At 43.5% G+C, this 22,681-nt stretch overlaps 4 protein-coding genes across 4 annotated transcripts; 1 reads left to right on the top strand and 3 right to left on the bottom strand.

Annotated features, from left to right (window-relative positions):
• Positions 1–1,913: 1,913 nt before the first annotated feature.
• On the bottom strand, positions 1,914–4,578 carry LOC124703931 (costars family protein-like). The gene is made up of 2 exons (XM_047236167.1): positions 4,489–4,578; positions 1,914–2,251 (listed from the first exon to the last, which is right to left on the bottom strand). The coding sequence occupies exons 1-2, from the start codon at positions 4,576–4,578 to the stop codon at positions 2,069–2,071; spliced, it is 273 nt and encodes a 90-aa protein (XP_047092123.1). The 3' UTR covers positions 1,914–2,068.
• Positions 4,579–5,237: 659 nt separating this feature from the next.
• LOC124703929 (costars family protein) lies at positions 5,238–7,897 on the bottom strand. The gene is made up of 2 exons (XM_047236166.1): positions 7,752–7,897; positions 5,238–5,621 (listed from the first exon to the last, which is right to left on the bottom strand). Exons 1-2 carry the CDS (start codon positions 7,839–7,841, stop codon positions 5,439–5,441), a joined length of 273 nt encoding a protein of 90 aa, XP_047092122.1. The 5' UTR covers positions 7,842–7,897; the 3' UTR covers positions 5,238–5,438.
• Positions 7,898–10,996: 3,099 nt separating this feature from the next.
• Positions 10,997–15,040, top strand: LOC124697115 (tetratricopeptide repeat protein 38-like). Its single transcript, XM_047229752.1, has 13 exons — positions 10,997–11,266; positions 11,371–11,469; positions 11,559–11,660; positions 12,308–12,451; positions 12,609–12,703; positions 12,842–12,971; positions 13,040–13,144; positions 13,294–13,400; positions 13,488–13,539; positions 13,867–13,956; positions 14,035–14,119; positions 14,205–14,269; positions 14,837–15,040. The coding sequence occupies exons 1-13, from the start codon at positions 10,997–10,999 to the stop codon at positions 14,924–14,926; spliced, it is 1,434 nt and encodes a 477-aa protein (XP_047085708.1). The 3' UTR covers positions 14,927–15,040.
• Positions 15,041–15,414: 374 nt separating this feature from the next.
• Positions 15,415–22,265, bottom strand: LOC124703928 (plasma membrane ATPase 1). Its single transcript, XM_047236165.1, has 21 exons — positions 21,926–22,265; positions 20,913–21,032; positions 20,709–20,807; positions 20,465–20,602; positions 20,241–20,375; positions 19,969–20,148; positions 19,657–19,863; positions 19,446–19,565; positions 19,254–19,373; positions 19,051–19,173; positions 18,849–18,953; positions 18,627–18,771; positions 17,618–17,782; positions 17,309–17,547; positions 17,162–17,194; positions 16,862–16,943; positions 16,608–16,768; positions 16,248–16,433; positions 15,980–16,162; positions 15,700–15,878; positions 15,415–15,571 (listed from the first exon to the last, which is right to left on the bottom strand). The coding sequence occupies exons 1-21, from the start codon at positions 21,977–21,979 to the stop codon at positions 15,475–15,477; spliced, it is 2,871 nt and encodes a 956-aa protein (XP_047092121.1). The 5' UTR covers positions 21,980–22,265; the 3' UTR covers positions 15,415–15,474.
• Between the last annotated feature and the right edge of the window lie 416 nt (positions 22,266–22,681).

Below are 22,681 nucleotides of genomic sequence, written 5' to 3'. Positions count from 1 at the left end.
ATGGCAGGGTGGTGGTGGCGCTACGGCCGGCTGCTGCAGCACGGCGGCGGGGACTTAGCGGGCCAGTGTGGGCCCGGCCGGGCCAGTAGGGGCCTGGCTTGTCCTTGCTGCCATGTCCGGTCGGCAACCGAGCTGGCGGTTGGAGGCAGTTCCCTCCCCTGGCCGTGATGCTGCGACCCCTGGCCATGTTGACTCCCTTCTCCTCTTCTAGGCCTTGCGTCGATGACCACAGGGAGACGGCGAGGATGACGTCAAGACCGTGGTGGCGTGTGCTAGTGGGCGGAAGGCTGGGTGGAGCACTTCGGATCGTCCGGGATGGTGGTGGTGGGGTTGGGAGAAATCCATGTCGGCTTGTCTGACACCGACACGGTGACGCCTGAGGGTGCCACCTTACCTTCCTGAAGGGTGTCGGGTGTACCCCCCTCCCCATCCCTTCCGCGTACCGGGGGAAACCCTAGGATTAGTCCGGGCAACAGCGGCGTCGTCGTCGTTCCCCTTGCTGAAGGTGTTGTTTGGTATGCGGCGATTTGGAGTGTTAGGTGTGTGGTAGGACTTCTCCGGAGGGCGCAACGGTTGCGGGTCGTTCTCGTTTTGTCGATCTGTCGGTGTTGGCATTCTTTTTCTCTTTCCTTTCTTTGTAGTTTCGTTTGGGCTTGGTTGTGCTGCGGCCCCAGCATGCTTCTTGTATCGTGTGGTTGCTATATTAATATAGCGGGGCGAAAGCCTATTTCGAGGTAAAAGGGTGTAGTTCATTAGACTGGCCATAATGGGAGTAACATGCAATGCTACTTAGACATTTTTATGACATGGCATACCATTGAATCAAGAAAGATATGTTTATAGTAACTAGTTGTATTAGCATAACATCACACTTTTTAAGACAGACTGAGTCAGTAAGGTAATTAATGTATTCATCAATGTGTGGAGTATGCACTATGAGGATAGTAACGCCACACTATGACTACCCTTAAGATAGTAATACACACGCTTGGCATGCGAGAGATCATTGGACCAATCCGCCTTGCATATATGGTAGGCAGTATATCAATTTAGTCATATAATCATATGATTAACTAAACCGATCTGATGTTATGCAGTCCACTTATTTGGTGAAATCAAATAATATATAACAATTCAACCAAAATTTCAGGATCATGATGAACATTTTCCTTTGACCCAACTTGATTCTAACTATTGCAGTGATATATTGTATAACTTTACCATCAGAGTTTCAACTGATCTTTAGTTTGCCCTGAATTTCTCATACAAAGGCTCTAATGCATCGAAGGTACTAGATAATTTTTATAAGTAGAATCAGATATGATCTTAAATTCTACATCACCCCTATCATGTGCTATCTTGTCAGGTTCTTCTTCACGTTTCTGATAACCATGCACATTACAGGGGCCCACATCACAACGTTGTGGATCGCTACAACAAGTTTATCATCCCGATTCTTACCACAAACCGACTACCCTTTGCCTGAGCAAAAATGGATGACGCTAACAAAGACTTCAGTGTCTTTTCTCGAAGGTTGTCGCTGTATATTTTCTTCCCAACATCTCCCATTCTCATGAGATGGAGAAAAAGTATGCCAAACGGGTTCCACACCCCCTCTGGTCTGACAAAAACATGAAGAAAAGCTAATCATATAGCTATACACACAGTTGCCCAAACACCGATTTCACACTTATATAATATGGTGAGATTTGCTCCAAAAAAAAATATGGTGAGAAGAAAGGAAAGAAAGTACAATAGATTTCATTGTCAAACAAGGAAGTGTTTGCCCCCGCAAAAAAAAAAAGCAAGTGCTTGGTACGCTCTCAATAGCTCATGGCCATTACTTCCAAGCTGGTACTCCTAACTGTGTCTTTTCCAACATACATATAAGCACTAAGTTTCCAACACAAAGATACAGGCAGAATAACAAAGCAACTGCATAGGTCAGGAGTTTATACATCACACAATAGTACTCTTCTGGGAATACAAGATAGTTCATGGGAATTTAAGCTCAACAAATTATAAACACGCCGACACAATGACATGATACTTTCCGGTGCTGCAATCTTCAAGCAGCAGCTACAGCAGGAGGAGGGAAGAGGGTTATCTCCACATTGTCATGAACACCCTGCAGAAGCAGTTCACCTTCGTAGGTGACAATTTTCCTCTTCTTGGCGGCGCGCAAGGTGCCAACTAATGCTTCAAATATGTTTGCGCATCGGTCATCATTGAAGAGGACACCAAACTTGACCTGCAAACCACGATTCTTCAATTACACAAGTTCACATCCTTGAGTATGTTCTCGAAATGCAGGAAAGCTAAACTACAAATCTACTGGTGGATAAGTTTATTTAGTTCATGTAAGAACATAGAACTTTGTCGTTATAAGTCTAGCGATTGAACATGTTACTAATTTTTTTGAAACGAGGCAAAAGCTTTGCCTTTCATTGATATAGGAGAAAAGAGTTGGCCCGTTTATGAGGAGAAACTGGCCGAAAAACCATTACAACACGACACCACACGCCAGCCCCGGGGCTGCGCTCCACACGGGTCGACGACCAACCAGGTCGACACCACACCTCAACGCAACAGGCGGAGGCGAAAAAGACCGGAGCCACCGCTCCAACTACCACACCGACCCCGAGGCCGCGTCCCACCTGGCCGAAGACGAGCTCGCCTCCGCCGAACCGCCAAAACACACCACAAACCCCTCTGACCAGTGGACTAATAGTATACATGCTTAGAACACACAAACACAACTCTTTTAGCAAAACAAAAACTGTATTTAGGAGTCTTAGAGTCGTCACCTACCTGTTATGTTGTTATTGACAATGTTACTAATAGGATACATGTTTAGTACTCACATACACAGAACTCTTTTAGCGAAACAAAAGTGAAAATACTGCATTTAGCAAGTCTTTGAATAATCGCCTGCGAGTTGAAATGTGGTGCTTCAATAATATACCATGTCAGCATTAGCATAAACCATCAAGATTTATGCAGCTCTATGAAGTATAAAATAATGATGCATGCTAAAGTATTTGTGTCCATTTGTCTGATGTCAAAACTTATTTAGAGTCAAGGCTGGAACATCACAGACATAAAAGAATGCGCGATTAAAAGGGCAAATAGTACACACAATAGGTCTCCCTCCCCAGCCCAGAAGTATGGGTGGTTTTAGCCATTTTGTCCAGAAGCATATGTCGTCTTACAGTTTCTAGGTAGCATGGGTAGTCATAGCCATCTCAACTTGTCCAGAACTAGGTTGTTTTCAGGTATTTTTCATTAAACTATTCCTGTCATAAATCCCATGGCATAGCTCTCTTTTGTTGATGTTGTTCCTTGGTGAGAGTACACAAGAATTGAGAGAGAAAATAGAGCACATAGGAGTAAGAGAAGAGAATGATGATTATTGAGGATATTCCTTAACTGTTGTGACCATGGTAAGATCAAAATACATTACTGAATAGAGAGAGTACTTAGTTTAGCCTTCATTGCCAAAGAGAGGGATGGGGAAATCAAGTGACAATCCCTTTTTAAGCCACTATATGCAATTGAGAACTTTACATGATTAAGAAACAAAAGGAATATGTGATTCAAGCTTATAACAAATAATACTTGGCAACCAGACACTTGTAGCGAAAATGCAGCGCCCATTAGATGGCACGCTGCAGGCTATAACCATCTTCTTGAAATGGTCAACAACGGATAAACTCTACCACAATGTTAGAAAAACTGAACCACGTTATACAGAATTCTGGAAAAGAAGTGCACAGTTATGGAGATACTGTTTGTACACTTTTTGTCTCATAAAATCGGAGTGGATACCTTCATTGCCGATTGGGCATTCCGCTTGCATATCAAACTACAGTCCCATTTGTGTGGTTTCTTGATACTTGTGCGTCCAAATAGTTCAGTGGATAAAATGCAAACACATCGAACTGAATATACAGCAACCATAGAGAAAATATGAAATTTACAGTGAATTCTACCACACAGGCAAGAAATGGGAAATTTGTCTTGTGGGTTCGATAGGATCTATTCGGCTTATCAGTATCCAGACCATTAACCGTGTTCTAAAATGCAAATAGATTTCATTAGCTATGATTCATGATCCTGTACTACTGGTCTGAATTGTCTGAGAATGATGAATTATGGATCTGAACTTTCACACTTCATGTAGGGAATCAAGCGATTCGTTCAGACAAACACACCATCTCTTATGAACAACTCTGATATATAATAGGCGCATCAACGAAACCACAACGGCCGGCACAGAATCCAGAAAAATGGGCAATGTCAGGAGAATCCACATCAGATGATCGGTAGCACACACCAAACTGTGAATCGGCGTGAGGCGCGATACAGAAAATGAAATTGAACCCCTCCCATCCCCCAGCTCAGGCGATAGCCCACAGGTCGAAAAATGTGTTGAACGCAGCGGGGATGCCAGATCTACGTTTGTTTTCCGGCAGGAAAAGGCCTAACCTTGTAGGAGCCGTCGGGCTGCTGCTGGCCGAGCCTCTGGATCTCCTCCTTGAGCTTCCCGACCTCCTCATCGACGTGGCTATTGTTCATGGCGCTCGTAAGCTTGTGTTATCGCTTGTAATACCTTAAACTCTGAACTCGTCGATGGTAACATTACCAAAGTGTGTACAAGGTTACTGTATTGAGACTTATGTGAGCTGCTAAACATTGTGTGTTGCATCAACGAAGCCGAAAAACACAATTTGTGGCCTACCAATTAGTCTCTCCTTTACTTCTCCGCTGGTACAACTTCCAGCATCCAGCCGAGCAACCAATCACATCCTTACTTGTCAGAATCCGAAGAACCCCATGCAACGCTGAGTCTGGCATGCGAACGTTGTGGCTCGCTATAACAAAATTAGCATCTCGGCTTTTGCCACAAACTGATTGCCCTTTGCTCCACCAAAGAGGGATGATGCTAAGAAAGACTACGATGTCTCTTCTCGGTAGCAGCTGCTGGATGTTTTCTTCCCAACATCTCCCATTCTCATGGCTAACATGAAGAAAAAGAGTCACACCACATTGCCAAAACAAACTAGTCATATAGCTCTATATACACATTGCTCCTACAACTATTTGACACCTTATATAATATGGTCTGAAGAAACAAATGAAAGTACGAATAGATGTCGCTGTCCAACAAGCAAGTGTTTGGTACACTTTCACTAACACATGGCCATTACTTCCAAGCTGGAGCATGTGAGTGTGTCTTTCACGAGATAGTATATCAGCACATGTTTCGAACACAACCATGCAAGCAATAGAGCAAAGCAACAGCACGGATCATGAGTTATACATCACACAATAGTACTCTTCTGGGAATATACCAGAGTGTTTTGTAGGAATTTAAGCACAACAAATAATAAGCACATCAACAAAATGACATGAGAGACATTTCAGAGCTGCAAACTTCAAGCAGCAGCTACAGCGGGAGGAGGGAAGAGGGTTATCTCCACATTGTCGTGAACACCCTGCAGAAGCAGTTCACCATCGTAGGTGACAAATTTCCTCTTCTTGGCGGCCCGCAAGGTGCCAACTAATGCTTCAAATATGTTCGCGCATCGGTCATCATTGAAGAGGACACCGAACTTTACCTGCAAACCACAATACTTAATTACACAAGTTTCGCATCCTTTGAGTATGTTCACGAATGCAGGAAAGCTAAACTACAAATTTACTGGTGGATAAGTGTCTTTATTTCATGTAAAATCATAGAACTTCATCGTTATAAATCTAGCTATTTAAAATGTTATTAATACGATGCATGCTTAGAACACACAAACACATAACTCTTTTAGCGAAACAAGAACTGCATTTTGCGAGTCTTAGATTCATCAATTGCCTGCTGTATAGCTATTGACAATGTTACTAATAGGATACATGTTCAGTACTCACATATACACAGAACTCTTTTACCTAAGCTGAAAAAACTGCATTTTGAATTATTGCCTGCCTGTTGTAATGTGGTGCTTCATAATATACCATGTCGGCATTAGCATAAATCATCAATATTTACACCGCTATATTAACTATACAGTAATGATGCCATGCTAAAATATTTGTGTCCATTTGTCCACTGTGATGTCAACAAATTTATTTAGAGTCAAAGGATGAAGATCAGATGTATAAAAGAATATACGATTAAAAGGTCACCATAGTACACACTATAGGTCCCCCTCCCCAGTCCAGAAATATGGGTGGTTTCAACTATTTTTTCCAGAAGCGTATGTCGTCTTACAATTTCTAGGTAGCATGTGTAGTCATAGACATCTCATCTTGTCCAGAAGTGAAGGTTATTTTTAGGTATTTTCATTAAACAATTCCTGTTAAAAATCCAATAGCATGACTCTCATTGACAAGTATTTCTCCTGTTGATGTTGTTCCTTGGTGAGAGCACACAAGAATTAAGAGAAAAAATAGAGCGCATAGGACAATAGTAGGAAATTGGCTATAGGTGTCACACTACTGGTAGCACGCCCAAATAGAGCTATGCTGCTGCTACTTAAGTAAGAGAGCATGCGGCCAAAGGGTGCGCTACCAGTAATACAATACCGGTAGCGTAGGCTGTAAAAGAACACCCTACTACAATGTGGGCCCCATCCGCACACGGGGCCAGAACTTACCCACGCTACCAGTACGTGATTGTCGGTAGCGTAGGTACCACAGGAACACACTGCCAGTATTTTGGTGCCTTATCCTAACCGGCCCTGCACCCTCTCTCAGCTCACTTTCTCTCCACCGCTGGCCGCATCCGGAACTGCCACTCCCCCTCCCCCTCCCCTTCCCCATCCACACCCACATCCACCTGGTCCATTGTATGGTCCCTCGACCAGCAGCACCACCTCCTGCTCCAAATCCACGAACGTGGCATCGACCAGACCCCCACCCACCTCCCCTGTCATCCTCCGCCTCATCGATGGCGGCGAGGTCGACTCGGACGCAACTTCCTCTTCACGGCCGCACGCTACAGGTAACCTAATACCACTGGCGTGATACCAGTAGCGGACCTATTTAGACACGCTGCTAATGAGGTTTTCCCTATTAGTGGGATAAGAGAAGGCAACGATAATTATTGAGGATATTTCTTAATTAGCCACGTTTAATTGACCATGTTTTAAAATGCAAATAGATTTGTGTCGAACTGGCGGTTTCTTAGTACTTGTGCGTCCAAATAGTTCAGTGGGTAAAATGCAAATATATCGACCTGAATATACAGTAACCATAGGGAAAATAAAATAAAAACTACAGTGAATTCTACCACACAGGCAAGAAATGGGAAATTTTCTTTGTGATTTCGATAGGATCTGTTCAGCTTATCAGTATCCATACCATTAACCGTGTTCTAAAATGCAAATAGATTTCATTAGCTATTCATGACCCTGTACTACTGGTCTGAATTGTCTGAGAATGATAAATTATGGATCTGACCATCAAAATTATTTTTTATGGATCTGAACTTTCACACTTCATGTACGGAATCAAGCGATTCGTTCACACAAACACATTATCTCTTATGAACAACACTCTGCTGTATAATAGGCACATCAGCGAAACCACAACGGCCGGCACATAATCCAGCAAAATGGGCAATGACAGGAGAATCCACATCAGATGATCGACAGCACACACCAAACGGCGTATCGGCGTGGGGTAATACAGAAAAATGTGTCGAACGCGCCTGTGGTGCCAGATCCGCGTTTGTTTCCGGCAAGAAAAGGCCTAACCTTGTAGGAGCCGTCGGGCTGCTGCTGGCCGAGCCTCTGGATCTCCTCCTTGAGCTTCCCGACCTCCTCCTCGACGTGGCTATTGTTCATGGCGCCTCCTCAGGTCTCCGCCCTCTTGTCCCTTTTTCTTTCTGTGATTTGGATCTTGCCGCGGAGGGATAAACTTTTTTATGGGAATATCGGGGGAGATGGAGAAGAAAGAGAGTGCTTGGTTGGTTGGAGGCTACAGTAGCAGTGGTGCCAGACGTTGCCGGCAGAGCGCGTGGACCGTTCGATCGAATATGGACGGACGAGACGGAGGAAATGGCATCGCTGCGTAAATGAAAACGTCATCCGACTTTTTCACTGTACAGACATAATGTAGGAGGACCTGGCAAGCATGGATTAAGTCTCCATGATCATAAAACGCAGTGGATGGGGTTGCGACTTTCATTTTGAAACAATTGCAAGGAGCGAGCGAGTCGACGGCAAGCGGGCGAGGTATTGTAGTTGCTGTTGGGGGTCTATCCCGGAGCTTACTTGAGCAGCCCGGTGCCCCCAGGAGCATCAACCCACTCTGCCTCCACATCATGTGCACAAGCATAGCATGCACATTCATAGGCAACAAAATTGGATGTGCGTCCCGCAAACAGAGTTCGAAGAACACAAACGAAGAAATACAAGCTTCAATTTCACTAAGGATAGGGCGATCGGTGACCGTTGGTCATGTCTTCCCTCACATAGCCTCACCAATTGCTGGTTGGCAAACAAAACATGTTCGATTGTCAAAGGATCAGAGATGCCCTGGTAGGTACGGCACCACGCACCTCTGAATCCTCTATCGACTTGAGAGGTCATTGATTGAAGCCAGAATTTTACATATTTTACAATGATGACGTGACTTGGGGCATTTCTTGTTATAAGTTGACCTAATTTGAAAAAAAGTTCAAACATTGAACAAATTGTATGGAAGTTTTTTTTTTCGAATTTTCATCGGGGCGGGGGGGAGGGGGGGAGGAGGTTCCCCACCTGAATATATTGAAAAAGGGGGCAAACCCTAGGGTTTTACAATAGTAGGGGTAGAGAGAGAGCAGGAACCAGGTAGCTATGCAACAGGGAAAGAGGGGATTACACGGGCGTGGTACAGAGAGAGTTGTCCCAAGCCTCCACGGCACTTCAGAGGTTAGGTGGGAAGCGCCACGACCTGAGGGAGGCATCGTCTCGACATGATTTTAGTAGCAGCTGCAACGATGGCCGGGCCTCAAGGAAGACGGTGTTGTTGCGCTTCTTCCAGAGATGCTAGTAGCAAAGGAGCACAAACACCGGCACAATCTTCGCCTTGATCGAACGGGGCATGGTGAGCAGGTGAAGGTCTTGGACATGGGCATTGTCGGGGATGGAGATACCAACTGTAGCCCAAAATGGAGCAACCGCAGGGCAGTGAAGAGCCATGTGACTCGCTGTCTCCAGCGTCGCATCATGGAGAGGGCAACCGGCCTCTTCAACGGAGAGGATGTTCTTGCGCAGGATGACATCGATCACGCGTGTGTACTCTACACTAGACCAAGAGCCAAGCGATGAACTTGATGCGTGACAGCGCATGGCTCCCCTAGATGAATGCAACGTTGGGGAGGAGACGCCGCCAAACCGGCAACTGTACAACGTGCTAGTTGAGAGCTTGGACCTGGGGCCTATGCAGACTACAAGCTGGCGCTTGATTTATGGATGTTTCAAATTCAGAGTTCGGATCAAGACCCCACTCGCTTCTACTTGGGTCCGCCCTTGAATGTGCATAAATGTAGATGAATATTACAAAGTCCACAAGTTAGACTGAATCCACAAAAGTAGGGCATGTGGACTAAGATCTCCTTAGGGTTGTAGAGTGAGTTGACCTTTAGAGAGGGTCTCAGCCCCATAATATGGAGGCGTACGTTGTATTCAGCTCAAAGTTTTGGGTATGGTATGATACCACATGTTTGCAAAAAAGGAGCGAACATTTCTTGTTGTTACAATAGGATCCAACATTTAGTACGTACGTCCTAATCCCCTATGAGTATTTGACCTGGCATGATTAGTACGTCCTTATCCCCTATGAGTACTTGACCTGCCATGATTAGAGCAGGGCTCGGAAGACTCCGAGCCCAAATTATTTGACTTAGTAACACACATAGTTTAATATAGTTGATCTTTGCACATGTTATTTGTTTGTTGGAATGGAGGATGCTGAAATTGTAGTTTTGGGCGTGCCTAGTTAGTGGTCGTCCGCCGAGAATTAAAGCACCCTACATTTGCTCTCTTTTTTCAATAGAACGTGTATGTGCGCACCAAGGATCCAGAAAACCCAAAAGCTTTGTTTCTTTCACAGTTTAGGTGTCCTTTTCATTATTATTGAACAAGATTCCAAATACGAAGCCGTAGGTTTCAAAAGAAGACCTTGGTTTCGACCTTGGTTTCTCTCACCGTTTGTTTTTTGCCACAAAAATTGTTACCTATCAACATCACTTTAGTCGCTTTTAACGGATTGAATATTTCCCATTTAGTACATTTTGTTCCAGTTTCAATTTCTTCAGATTTACTTCCACCTAAAAGAAAATCAGTTCAAAAAAGATATATGCATCAAAGTTAAATTAGATGCTTGGAGAAGTTTCAAATGATATGAGGTGGAATTCCCAAATCTATCAGTGCTCTCATCTCGAAATTAAAATGTGAAAAAATATTTTTGTAGTGTTTCTGTGTGGCATGCAATACTACCGTTTGATGTGAAAAGTGCAGCTCATTCAAGTTACACTTTTTTTCTTCTAAACTTCCTCATGTGAAAGAGGCTTAAGAAAATCGAGAGATAGGCAAAACCCTTGTTTATTTCTGTCGAGGTGACCACACTCCAAAACAGAACTCTGCCACCTCATCAGCTCGTCATCGTTTTCTACCACGCCGGTCACGTGCCGCCGGCGTCGGCATACGGCGGCCGCTGCGAGGCGCCTCGGCATCGTGAGAATCACAATCCACCACCCGAGCCCAAGATCACTGACGCGCGGGCCGACGCAACACAACAAACGCGCCCAGTTGTGCTGTCTGACCGGCGAACCACCACGCGCGATGTGGACGTAGACGGTGGCACCACGGCAGCACGCGGCCTCTCGACCCTTCCCACTCCCAAACCTCCAGAGTCCAGACGCCCACGCGACGCCAACCGAGCTGCTGAGCAACCCACACCCAAGCACGACGCGCGGCACAGCCAACCGAGCTAGCTAGCACGGCGGCGGCAGATGGCGGCGGCGGCGAAGGCGGCGGAAGGGGAGGTGAGGAGGGACATGTGGGGCCAGCAGTACCGGACGGCGTCGGCCGACTGCGCGGCGGCGCTGGACGACTACTACGCGCAGACCATGGCCTTCGGCCGCCACCGCGGCCGCGCCGTGCTCCGCGCCGCCGCCGCCGACCCGTCCTGCGCGCTCGCCTCCGCGCTCGCCGCGCACTTCGTCGCCCCGCGGGACCACGCAAAGGCCGCAGCTTTCCTCGCCGCCGCCGCCGGCAGCCTCGTAAGCCCAGCCCCCTCCTCCGCTCGATCGATCTCCTCGGTTCTTTTTCCTCTTCCGAATCCCGCCCGCGTTGACTCCCCCTGCGCTGTGTTTGCTTCATCAAGGACAAAGGGACGGACTACGAGAGGGCGGTGTTCCGGGCGCTCTCCGCGCTCGTCGGCGACGAGAGGGATACGGAGGTGGCGATCGAGCGGCACTTCGAGGTTCGCGGCGGGTCGAATTTGGGCATTCAAGTGTCTGCTATTGCCGAAGCGAAAATAGCAACTGACTGACGAGTGTTGTGTGTTGACAGTTGCTCAAGGAATTCCCCAGGGATCTCATGTCCCTCAAGAGGGCGCAGCTCATCTGCTTCTACGTGGGACGCCCCGATACGTCCCTCAAATTTGTCCAACAAGTAAGCTGAGTACAAGAGGTGTGCTTTCATGCCTATAATTTTCCCATGAACAATGACACTGTTTCTTTTGTTCATTGGGTGCACTTGTGTTAACAATTTTTAACAGTATCCGACAAATCAAATCAAGTAATTGGGTAGAATGCTCGCGATTTTCTAACATCAGGATAGCACACTGAATGAAACTCAGCGACAGTGTAACAGCGTTATACCATTTCCATTAAAAGTTGTCTATTTGTGCCAATAGCCCGATGCACAAACTTATTTATATCAAAGCAGCTCCTCATATGAAAATACTACTGCGCTAGGTACTTTTTGTTACCAATTCATATTGCTCCTTGCTGTTTATTCTGTTCATTGGGTTCACTTGTGTTACACAATTTTAACAAATGTCCAACAACAACTTTGGATGGAAGCAATTGTTTCAAAGGAGCAGAATGCCTAGTTTTCTAACATTAGAGTATCTCAGTGAATGAAACCCCGCGATAGCGTAATAGCATTTTACCATTTTCATTAGAAATTATGGCTCTGCCTGCCGGTAAGGCGGTAACCCAATGCAGGAACTACTTCAGTCAATGCAGCTTCTCGTATGAAAATACTTTGTCAGACGTATTCTTTCTTACTAATTCTTTTCTCTCATTACTGATCAGGTTTTGCCACAGAACCAAGATCAAAACTTTATATACGGCATGCTCGCTTTCCCTTTGCTAGAACTTGGAAGAATGGACGAAGCTGAGGTAGCTGCGAGGAAAGGCTTGTCTATAAACAAGAATGACTTCTGGTCACAGCATAATGTATGTGGATGATTTTTTATTTGACTATATTTAGATTCAGTGATTACATATAGTTGCTGACTTGTCAGTATTATGAACCTTACATACCTGGACACATGGGTATTCAGTAAACCAGTCAGTGGAGTTTCTAAGGTACATTCTCCATTCCATCTTGCAGATGTGCCATGTTTTCCAGCAGGAATGTCGCTTCAGAGAAGCTACTGAATTCATGGAATCATGTTCTCCATCATGGACAGCATGCTCATCATTTATGTATGCAGTTCCCCACGTGATACCATTTCTAATGGTTTCTTTGAAGACACCCTTTTTTTTTTTTTGAAGATACCCTTTCTAATAATACAAGATATGATTTCTTAGAGAACTATTTCCCTCTCGGCCTCTCCCTTGTAGGTTTACCCACAACTGGTGGCATGTTGCTGTCTGTTACTTGGAAGGTGAATCCCCTATTAGCAAAGTTCTGGAGGTATATGACCAAAACATCATGAAGGAACTCGATAGAAGTGATAGTGAGGCAGCAGAGGTATTATCCTTTGTCATTTTTCCTAGGCATTGATGTCTCAGACACTGAGTGATTTATCATGCTGTCAGGTCTATTTGAACGCTCTTGGTTTGCTACTTCGTTTATATATACGCGGTGAGATAGGTCCAGCCAAGGAGAGGTTAAAAACATTGCTAGATGAGCTTAAGAATGAGGTGCTATTTCAAACTGGAAACATTTTTGATATCCGTTAGAAGTTGCAGATTTTATTTGGCTGCCTATACTGTGGAAGAGCATTTTGCGTATATAAACTGAGCTATAAGAGATTCATTCTACTGACTGTTCCAGTTTGAACTTTGGTCAGTCCATTTGGCATGTGGAATGGCTCCTTGATTTACTTATATTATGGGCATTATCAACTATGAATGAAAGTAAAGCAGCAGAAAATCTGCTGGACTCGCTGCGAAAAAGGTCAGATATCTGAATGGTTCTCTTTTGTGAGAAACATAATACTCTCTTCTCATAAAGGTTCTCAATATTGGATTTTATTTCTTGCAGAGTCTCTTCGATGGAAGCAAAGAGACAGAAAGTGATGCACAAGGCAATTCAGGTGTGCTAAATTATTTTTGAAGGTCAAATGCTATTGGAGAGATACCAAATGTACAGCGTAGTACCTAAGAAAACATTGACAGTATGAATTAGAAAAAGTAGTATATTTTTTCAAAAGTAGAGTGATCAGTTTTGGTTCCTGAATATCACTGGCACAGAGTAATAGGCTCATTTGTGGTGACTTATATCGGATATGTTGCTTTCCTGTATCTCTTATTATTTTGGAATTTCCTTTACTTCTTGCATGCGTGTCTATTGCATCATTTCTGAAATTTTCACTGGGAAAGTTGATCGACTTTGCTGATGTTTGTTGCTTTCTTTGATACAGCTAGCAGATGCTGTTTCTAAATATGGAAAAGGAGAGCACAAGGCGGTGTTTGACATTTTAGGTCCAGAATTCGACGGGCTTAGCTATAAAGTAGGATGACTGAACCTAGTATTTCCAAACAAGTAATTATGAATCTGCTCTTACTAAGCATAACAAATGCATACTTAGATGATTGGTGCATCAGATGAGCAAGTGGACGTCTTCAATGAAGTTTGGTACACTGTCCTAATAAATGCTGGAGAAGCTTCTACAGGTATTTGGTCTTCATTGCTTAATAAATTTAACTCATGTTTTATAGCCCTTTATGTTAGGAGCTAACACAAGTTGATGTCACACAGCGATTGAAGTACTCGTCAAACAAATTAGCAAACGAGAGGGTGCACCTTTCTTGTGGCGCTTGCTGGTAGTGTGCTTCTACAACCGCACTGCTTTCCTTCTATGTTTACGTTATATTCTCACCATTCTCTCTTAACTGACTTAGTAAAGATTTGTAAACTGTCAACCAGAAGACAATATCTACAAACTCATCAGTTGCTACCCGTAGAAAAAATAACTCAACATGCACCAAATGCATCAATTCTATACAAACTATATGGGACTTTTATCTGGAATTCAGTAGTCGTTGGGACTTGTAGTATAAGTCCTTCTGTCTTACGTGACACTTTCGCCACCAATTCTATGAAAATAGGTTGACTCGCGTAAAAATAATTATACATTTATAAAGATTCATTTTATAACCTTTCCAGTAATAACATAAAATTGAGTTAGTTGATCCTATTAGTTTCTCACTCATACCAGGCACATTCACGGATGTAGCTACCTCCATAGTTAACAGCTCTATGCTCAACAGGTTCACTTAAGTTCTGATCATTAGACAGAGGGGACTCCTTAGACGCACCAACTACTTCTATGTATTCCAGTTCCAGTAACCCTGAAACTATGAAGTGGATGTTTCTTTTGTGTTTTGCAGGAGAAAGCATACTCGGTGGAGGGCAGAGGTGTAGATGCTTCGGTGGCTTCCGAAAAGGCAAATGCTCTACAAGCTACTTATTTCCATTAGCATCAATTTCCAACTTGCTTGTGAAAGTTCATATGTACTTGTTGATATATGGTGATACACGTGTGGTGTTACGCAAGAAGAAAGTTTACTTAATAAATGATAGTAACATTTCCCAAAAAAGAAGATAAGAATACCAAGTTAGCTTCTGAAAGCTTGGGCCTGCCTGTGCCAGTGGGATCAGTGTACATTGTCGTAAATCGATTTTCTGATCACACAACTACGGCTGCACTTTTCTTAGATGATACTAGTAAGTACTATGGCCCTGCTGGGTCTCATGCCTTGGCAGAACAGAAATAAATTTGGATGTTTGTGCCTGCTGTGCATAAAGTAGGACACCGGTAGAGTGGTCAGGCAAACTGGTCCTGAGATTGGGTGCAACCAGGCGTATACCATCGACACAGGGATAGCCAGCAAGTCTGCTGGATATCCAAACCTCTCGTATTTGCACATTTCTTCATGCTTCGAGTAATTACTTCCTATGACTACCTAAGTACAGTTTTATTCCTATGCATCAAGGATATACTCTCTCTTAAGGATAACTGAATCGATCACACGGTGTAAGATTGCTGAATGGTGTCAATGTCCAGGCCCTTCAGCTTCACAACCGACTCTACGTGCCCCTTAAGTGTGTGAAGCTCCCTGAGCCTGCCATGTACCATCAATAAGCACATCGTTAGATTCATATCATCGTCGCGAAACATGGCAGATCATGGAAAACACCATATTCAGGGTTGTGGCCAAGTGCCTATTGAGGATTTTTTTCCCCTGTATACCTGGCAATTTCAGCTCTTCGTTTTGCCTCTTCGGCCATCTGATTCAGCTCGTTGTAGCCTGCCTTCTCGGGGAACAGCTTGGCATCCGGTGGCTGCAACCCATGGAGTGTCCTCTGTGCATGTGCCCACTTGAGCTCCCTTTCTTCCCTACCGAAGTGCTTCTTCCTTGTAAATGCGACCTATAGAAAAAGAAACATCTGTTAGAAATGCATGGAATATAGTGTGCACTTGTAGTCATAGGAAGAAAATATTGGGAAAAAAATGTGGTGTGTAATATTACTCTTTGGTCAATGACAAGATCCCATGCTTTCCCACTCAGAGCATATCGCGTGAGGAACTTGAGGATATCGAGTGGGAAGTAAAAGACAAGGTTGTAGAGCCACACAATACCAGCCCAGCCCCATCCAATGCCTTTGATTGAAGTGAATCCCCAATCAGCATATACAGCTATTAGTGTAGCTATCTGCGTTTCAAAAAGGCAGACTTAATTACTGGAGATTGAGTTACATATACATGTAGTGCAACAGGGTGAGATCTTGAGAGAATACCAGCTGTGCAACCAAGAAAGCGAAGACCAGTAGAAAGCCAGGGCGTTCGAGAAATGACCAGCTTCGCGACCTTGTGACAAAGATAAGAGCTTGGCTGATGGTGCTGACTTGAAGATATACAGCAGAGGCAAGCATTTGGAAGTCATCTTGAGCTGTCTTCTCCAAGCTTTTGACATGAAAGATCCTCTGCAAAGAACATTGAACAGCAAGTGTCAATACAGGTCTGAGGATCAGATCACAAAATTAATGATCCTAATAGTTGAGAGCTTCATAAGACAATTCATATGAAGAGGTTAATTCTCTAAAGTCAACGTTTTTTGACAAAACAAATTTGAATATGGTCACTTTGGTACTCCTTACAGGGAAAAAGTTGGTCTTATAGGCAGCCCAGAAGAAAATGACAGTCATCATTGCCAAGTATCCACCAAGCACCACCCCAGTTGTGAAGATTTCAGCCAACTTCCAGCTGTCTGGTAGTGGAGATGGTTTTACTAGATCCTTGGATATGGTCATTATGGTACCTGTCAATGCCACAAAATGGAAATGGTGATAATATTTTTGTACTCTGGTATTGTGAGGCACATGAGAAATGGTAGGAAAATAAAGTAATGTACCATCATTCAGAATTGCTATGATCAGGACCATAAATGGCGGGAAGTCAAACTCCCATATGAGGGCAAGTAGCATAAACCCAAGCTGTTAGAATAAAAACGGAATCAGATACATAAATGTATGAAAATATCAAATAGCGGAACATCAGCGTTAACAGGAAAAGAAGTTCATTAAATGAATAGTTATAACTGCCTGCAAAATAATCACAAAACACCTAAGAAAATCATCAACTATGTAAACAGAGCATGATGCAATGCACTTGGGCACACTTGAAGTTATAGTAAAGAGTAGAGCAAACATACCACAATACGTATTGTAATTGAAACAGCATATATCTGCAAACATGAAGGTGAATCAGCATATCGGGTATGTAACACAAGCATAAGTGAAGAACTCTTCAAAATAAATGAGTGAAAAAGATCGCATCCAGTGGATCCAATCTGACATACGGTGTAGTTCTTCATCCGCTGGAAAATTGCTCGACTAGTAAGGACAGCACTTATGATGACACTTAGACCAGGTTCTGTGAGTACGATATCAGAAGCACTCCTTGCAGCATCTGTCGCATCAGCAACTGCTATACCAATATCAGCTTTCTTTAGAGCTGGTGCATCATTTACACCATCACCAGTCATTCCACATATGTGCTTCCGTGCTTGCAGGCGTTTCACGATCTCATATTTGTGCTCTGAGAAAATAACAAATGTTACCATTATATTATTTTTATTCATTTAAATCTAATTAATTACAACAAATACCTGGGAATACACCAGCAAAACCATCAGCTTTCTCAATTAGATCATCAACTGGTAAATCAGCAATTGACTCATCCTTGTTCTGCCCCAACAAAGCAGATGAAGGGTACATGTTTGTACCCATTCCTAGACGACGTCCTGTTTCCTTCCCAATCGCTAGCTGGTCACCTATTAAAAACATCCACATAATCAGATGTACCAACAAATTTATTGAAAATTGAGATTATAAAACAAAATATGATATGATTCCAGTACATCATGTGCTGAGGTTAGTGTTCCAACTCTACTTATGGCGCAGCCCTTTTAATGGATATTTACAGCACAAATAACAAAAACATATCTTGATTTCAGTAAATAAACAAAGATTAAAAAAAGAACTAAAAACATCAGATAGATATTTCATTGGTTGCACTTGTACGATGCGAAGGTTCTGGAAACTGGAATCAGCCTATGTTTTAGTTGGCTAAAATTTGAAGACAACAAAAAATTCAAGAATTGCCGTTTGGAGCTTTTCTATGACGACAGCTGCCAGACTGCTAGTCATTGAATTTAATCAGAGAAACAACCAATAATAACGAACAAATTTGAATGATGCAGTTCTGGCATCTCAGAGGAAATGGAATCCACTGTAGAACAAAATGGCAGCAGCCTTGGCAGTCCAAGAATCCCAACACTACTCTGTAGTCTTCCCGATCATGGCGACGATTGTTCCAAGATTCTGAGCAAAGACAGAGGAAAAATAGAGGATTCCATTTTCTCATGATAACATTTCAGATTTCATTTGAGGTTCATCAGGTCCATGTATTCGTTGTTCGGATTCTCTAATTACAACACATCGTGCATAACAAATGGACACTGATTAACAGTCTCATCACCACAAAAACATAACCCCAACAGAATGATTCAGTTTTGTCCTTTTTATCAGAAACAGAACAACATCCAAGACATGGTGCTCATCAAAATTAGAATTATTAATAAGTAAAAAATAGTAAGAACTCAATTGGTAGCATACCTGTGATCATCTTCACATTTACACCAAGGTTAAGTGCCCTTTGAATTGTTTCCGCACTATCGTGCCTTGGTGGATCAAAGAGTGGCAAGAGAGCAACAAAATGCCATGGACTACCTGGACTCTCTTTCCTTCCATCTGGCACGTCCTACAAGGAAGAAAGGGATGACCACTTGCCAGCTTCGGCTGCACACTGAATGGCAGTATCCTGAGAACTCAGCTCACCTGATATGCTATACCAAGTGATCGAAGTCCACGTTCTGCAAACTTGTCAATTACAGAATGCACTTTTCGCTCGATCTCTGACTTGTTATGGGCAAGGTTGAGAATCTGCATGTCAATTTGTGTTATCCCTAATATCATTATGCAAAAAATGAAACATTCGGGTAAGGCTTTTTAAAGCTATTTGCACTAAAAAAAACACTACCTGCTCTGGTGCACCCTTGCTAACACGGTACATCTTTCCATCACCATCAATGTATGTCAATGCAGTTCTTTTGTCCGTAGGGTTGAATGGCAGGAAATGAACCTCTTCGATACCAGCACGAGCCTGTAGGAATTGTTGCCAGATGTTCATTTTAGCAAATAAACATTACAGGTGTATGTCTCATATTCAACATATCAACATACCTCTTTTGGATCACCTAGCATCCCAACTATTGCCGTATCAATAGCATCTTGATTTTCTATCCGGGATGCTCTAGCAGCCATCAGAATTACTTGGTCCTGAGTCACTCCTTTTTCAAAAACCTGGAACAAGATAGTATGTAAGAGCTTTGAGGTTAGATGTGAGATCACAATAAAACAAGTGTTCAAGTTCACCTCGATTAGGTTCTTGTCCACACTGAGCTTATTTAAAGTCAGGGTTCCAGTTTTATCACTGCAAAGAACATCCATGCCAGCCATCTCTTCAATTGCAGTCATTCTCTTTGTTATAGCTCCCTGCAGGAACGAAACAAAGGAATTAATTGTATAGTGCAAAAGTTTGGGTCTGGTCACAAACGGTTGACACTGTCCCTAAAATGATGTAAACCTGTTGAGACAAGCGATGGGACCCAATTGCCATGGTGACCGATAAGACTGTGGGCATCGCTATGGGAATGCCTCCAATGAGAAGCACCAAAAGGTTGTCAATCCCAGGACGGTATGCCCTGTGTTGAATTGGGTACATGACAATGATCTCAATAAGCATTCCCACAGCAATTGAGCAAATACAAAAGTTCCCGATGGCTGTCAGGACCTGCATCAGTCGCATAATGAACACATCAGTACTGTAGTAATGATTTCAAAGTTCAAACTGATAACAGCGCTAGATATATAAATATGTAAAGCTTCTCGATCTTGCCTGTTGGAAATGGCCAACTTGGTTGGTGGAGTCAACAAGGTGGGCAGCCTTTCCAAAGAAAGTGTGCACACCGGTTGCTATGACAACAGCCTCAATCTCGCCCTGCTTGACTGTTGAACCAGAGTAGATGCCATCACCAGGACCTTTGGTGGCTGGCAGTGATTCTCCAGTCAGGGCAGACTATAAATAAGAGATCATATAGTGAGTTGAGGCAACCTAAAAATCTTACAGGAAAGCTGCAGGTGACCTGAATGCTAATAACAGAAAAGAACCTGATCAATCTTCAGAGGATCTCCGCCTAGGAGGCGGGCATCTGCAGGAATGATATCTCCAAGTTTGATGCTGATGATGTCCCCAGGCACAAGGACGGCTGCCTCCTCCTCCGTCCAACGACCATCACGGAGAACCTACCCAGCAATATTACAGTTCTACAATTCAAATGAACTCCAAAAAGGGGATACATGCAGGTACAAGGAAAAATCAAGTGAATTTGGACCTTGGCTTTTGGTGCAAGACGGGCCATAAGTGCGGCAGCAGCATTGCCGGCATTGTTTTCCTCAATGAAACTTATAGTAGAGTTTATAAGTAGCAGCGTGATGATACCGACAAAGTCCTGCCAATCTGGTGGCTTCCCCTGATGAAGGACACATCTCACATATTGAGAAAAGAGCAGGACATACACTTAACTCCTCACCAAACAAAAACAGGAGCACACATTTGTGACATGTGTTAGCTCTTACCCCTCCATTCGCCAATGCAATGGCCATGATAGCTGCAGCCTCCATGACCCATGACAGTGGATTCCACATGAAACCCAAGAACTTGAGGAACTTGCTCTCCTGCAGCCATTGACTTTAACATCAATGAAATGAATATTATTGTTCCACAAAGACCAGGAAGCAACAAAATCTTCCCTGCGAATAAATGGGCCAAATGAACCTGACCTCCTTCTCCTCGAGCTTGTTCGGACCAAAGATTTGCAGGCGCTGCTGCGCCTGCTCGGAAGTGAGCCCCTCATGGCTGCATCGCAGGTTCTCAAACACTTCATCTATTGGGATGTGCTCCTGAATTATTTTCGCAACAATTGCATTTAATAAACTAAACAAGTTCTATAAAACATGAAAACAATATGTCAAGGAACCTGCAAATCTGAAACATGCAAGTAGGATGCAGCCTACACCAAGACTAGAACCGATAAGCCAAAACAGATTTTTTTTTTTTTTTTGCAATTTATGAAAGAACCACAAGTACATATTTGTAGTCCGTTGATCTATACTGAACAGAAAATACGTGAGAAGATTAAAGAAAGATATCAATATCATGTGTGCAACAAAAATAAAATGGGTCCGTGTCTGTGGTCTGTCTATTTCTCGGCGGAGACGTGCGTTAAGGTGTTGGTTTTTCATCCGACTGCTGTACAAAAAAAATTAAAAGTCAAGGAAGTTATAACTTGTGAGTTCTTATAATTCATTAAATTTTGGTGAAACCTGAAGAAAACAAATATATATAGGTTAACATTTTAACCTAGACTAAAATTGTGCAGTGAACTGTTTCTGAAATTGAGCAAAGAACACGAATCACTAAAGTAGCGAAAATAATTCGCATCCCCAGGATGTCACCAAGAGTTGTGGGATTCACAAACAATGGAACTGACGCGTATTTTACCGCTGATCAGAACAGAGCAAGAGCTAGCAGCCTAGCACTAGCAGACCAATTCCGCCACCCTGCGGCGCCGAAACCCAGTAAACCCCATCCCCGTTCCGATTTCAGCCACGAGAACTCCAGGAATCATGGAAAGTTAGAAACGTCTGTAAATCCATCCACATATCTAAAAAAAATAAAATCCATCCACATCCAAGAACCGAGAGCACGGGGCAGCCTTCTTCAAGGAACTACGCTAGAAAACCCAAAATACTAGCCCAAAGAGCAGCAGGACGTGTAATAATTTAATTGTTACCAGGTCGACGGCCTCCTTGAGGACGGCGTCGAGGTTGCCCTCCTTGTCGGCCATGGAGCTAGGCAGGCGGTGCACTCCCCTGGATCCTCCCCCAACTACTCTCTAGATCCTACTCTGCCCTTCTTCTTCTTTCGGACTTATTTATACATGCGAAATATATGGGTCTTTGTTTTTGTGCGAGTGAGCAACTGACGAATCATCCGATTCTGAAGTGGATAGGCAGGGAGGTGGTGGGGCTGTGGGAGGAGGCACTGGCTTTCAACGTGTCGCTCGAGAGAAGAGGAGAAGGGCATAGAAGGTGGAAGAAATCACGAAACCAACACAGAAATGGAAGGAGCGAGAGAAAACAGGGGAAACGAAGACGGTTGGTAGACGTAAGAGCAGCCTAAAAGAGCAACGTTTATAATGGTTTCAAGTGCACAAAATCGGACTCCACAAACTGCAGCTGAAGCAAACGTCTAAGGAACCACTCTGACGTATTAAGCTAGAGATCGCTCTAGGACGAGAAGCACTAGTAGAAAAAGGGCTTTAGTCCCGGTTCACAACGACCGGGACTAAACAAGCGCGACTAAAGGTCTCCCCCTTTAGTCCCGGTTGCTTACGAACCGGGACTAAAGGTCCATCCACATGATTTTTTTTTCGGGACGAAAAATGTCCCTAGGTGAATTTTTAAATTTTTTTTTTCTAATTTTTTCACTCCACTTTTTTTTCTATTTTTTCAAAATTTCTATTATTTCAGTTATTTGCATAGTTTAG

This window comes from Lolium rigidum, chromosome 3 (assembly GCF_022539505.1).
Source record: "Lolium rigidum isolate FL_2022 chromosome 3, APGP_CSIRO_Lrig_0.1, whole genome shotgun sequence".
Lineage (NCBI taxonomy): Eukaryota > Viridiplantae > Streptophyta > Magnoliopsida > Poales > Poaceae > Lolium > Lolium rigidum.
The sequence above is the reverse complement of the archived record's forward strand: the minus strand, read 5'-3'. Positions and strand labels throughout refer to the sequence as shown.

Excerpts from the sequence above, each read along its gene's own strand:
- LOC124703929 (XM_047236166.1), bottom strand. The coding sequence starts at position 7,841 with ATGAACAATAGCCACGTCGAGGAGGAGGTCGGGAAGCTCAAGGAGGAG. Across the intron at positions 5,622-7,751 it reads AGCCCGACGGCTCCTACAAG|GTAAAGTTCGGTGTCCTCTT; the intron begins GTTAGGCCTTTT and ends TGTGGTTTGCAG.
- LOC124697115 (XM_047229752.1), top strand. The coding sequence starts at position 10,997 with ATGGCGGCGGCGGCGAAGGCGGCGGAAGGGGAGGTGAGGAGGGACATG. Across the intron at positions 11,267-11,370 it reads CCGCCGCCGCCGGCAGCCTC|GACAAAGGGACGGACTACGA; the intron begins GTAAGCCCAGCC and ends TGCTTCATCAAG. Across the intron at positions 13,401-13,487 it reads CTGGACTCGCTGCGAAAAAG|AGTCTCTTCGATGGAAGCAA; the intron begins GTCAGATATCTG and ends TATTTCTTGCAG.
- LOC124703931 (XM_047236167.1), bottom strand. The coding sequence starts at position 4,578 with ATGAACAATAGCCACGTCGATGAGGAGGTCGGGAAGCTCAAGGAGGAG. Across the intron at positions 2,252-4,488 it reads AGCCCGACGGCTCCTACAAG|GTCAAGTTTGGTGTCCTCTT; the intron begins GTTAGGCCTTTT and ends CGTGGTTTGCAG.
- LOC124703928 (XM_047236165.1), bottom strand. The coding sequence starts at position 21,979 with ATGGCCGACAAGGAGGGCAACCTCGACGCCGTCCTCAAGGAGGCCGTC. Across the intron at positions 21,033-21,925 it reads TCAAGGAGGCCGTCGACCTG|GAGCACATCCCAATAGATGA; the intron begins GTAACAATTAAA and ends AAAATAATTCAG. Across the intron at positions 19,374-19,445 it reads TGGACAAGAACCTAATCGAG|GTTTTTGAAAAAGGAGTGAC; the intron begins GTGAACTTGAAC and ends ATCTTGTTCCAG.